General features: G+C 39.5%; 1 protein-coding gene across 1 annotated transcript in view; it reads right to left on the reverse strand.

The window, feature by feature from the left end:
* Positions 1 to 459: 459 nt before the first annotated feature.
* Positions 460 to 1,466, reverse strand: part of cist1 (colon, intestine and stomach enriched 1) — a 6,272-nt gene continuing 5,265 nt past the window's right edge. The window contains exon 4 of the mRNA XM_008332145.3: positions 460 to 567. Within this exon, the coding sequence (XP_008330367.1) occupies positions 523 to 567 (45 nt within the window). The 3' untranslated portion in view covers positions 460 to 522. The remainder of the gene's footprint in view (positions 568 to 1,466) is intronic.

Genomic DNA, 1,466 nt, shown 5'->3' on the forward strand with positions numbered 1-1,466 from the left:
CCAAAAAAAAAAAAAAAACTTTTCTACCAACCTTGACCTCGGTGTGGTTTTACTCTCACTGTGTTGGGTGATTTGAGTCATTGTAAAATCAGGTCCTTACATGAGAGGTCAGTCAAACCGTCACAAGTCATTTGCGTAGGTTCACAGTCATTAGACAAATCAACCTTTGTTAACTTACGTCAATTCTTGCCATATATACGTCTCTGTGATGTTTCTACTGGCAGTAAAAAAAAGTGTCACAATAGTTGAAGTTACCCAGAAGTCCACAGTCCTTTAGCTTAAAACTGACACACACACACACACGTAAGTGGCTCTGACCTTCTTTGGTAAACCTCATCATCAAACCCAGACAAGAGCTTTCTTTATCTGGAGGGTGGAGTTTATCTGTGTGGAGGAGTCAGATCTGAGTGTTTATTTGAATCTACACTGATATTTAAGGGTTTTTCTTTTCCTTTTCTTGTGTTCATTTAGACCCAAAGTTGCTGCTGGTCGGTCAAAAATCCTCTCTTTTTGACAACTGCTCTATTTGGAGTACCTGGCAAAAGGTGACTCCTCGTCGACCTTGTCCTGGAAGGAGACATGAAGAAGAAAAGAGGAGAGTTTTTAATTATGACCTGGAACAGAAAGTTAACATCGTTATTATCATAACTTTACAGCCGAGTGTTGCCACTCTCTCTCCAAGATAGGAAAACCCCCAACTCAGAGTCGGCTCCTCGTTGCTGCTGAATATCATGTGGAGATAAAAATCCAATACATCCAGAGTAGCTTGTACTATAAACCCTGTCTGACACTGAAACACCATGTGAAGCTGTGGGTAAAGACCTCCAGCCTCACAACAAACTGGATTTCATGTGAACCTACCAGAGGTCTGGTCACCACTTGTTTACATCTGCTGACACAGTGTTTTGACCCCTGATGTGTTTGTGGTGTTTAGATTCAAGCGTCCTGTGTCATCGCAGGTATATGACAACAGATGCCTATAGACGGCTGCTGACAGTAATAATAATGACTGTGATTATCTTTTATTGTGCCTTAAACAATTTGTATCTGATGTGTGTTTTTTCACACAGTGTAGCTCTGAGACTTGAGTGAACGATGACAGGAAGGATGCAGCTGGTGAATACCTGCTGACACACTGATGCTGCGATAATGACGAGCTTTCCTTTCATGACTTCTATTTCTTGTCAGCCTCCTCGTTTTTTCGTCAAAAGAAACACAACAAAAGGTTAAGTATACACATCTCACTGAAAAAAAAAAAAGTGAAAAAGTGTTTTGTCTAAATAGTCTATCTAAATTAAAATCATTTAGATGAAAATGATACGTAACATTTCCACCAGTTTTGTTCAATCTGTCACCAAATGATTGCATCTAAAATGGTCTAAAAACCAACAATGCTCCAAAAAAAAAAAAAAAAAAAAAAAAATTTTTTGCCAACCTTGCCCTCGGGGGGGTTTTACTTCCCCTTG

The sequence above is a fragment of the Cynoglossus semilaevis genome, chromosome 2 (genome assembly GCF_000523025.1).
Source record: "Cynoglossus semilaevis isolate Cse_v1.0 chromosome 2, Cse_v1.0, whole genome shotgun sequence".
Taxonomy (NCBI): Eukaryota; Metazoa; Chordata; class Actinopteri; order Pleuronectiformes; family Cynoglossidae; genus Cynoglossus; species Cynoglossus semilaevis.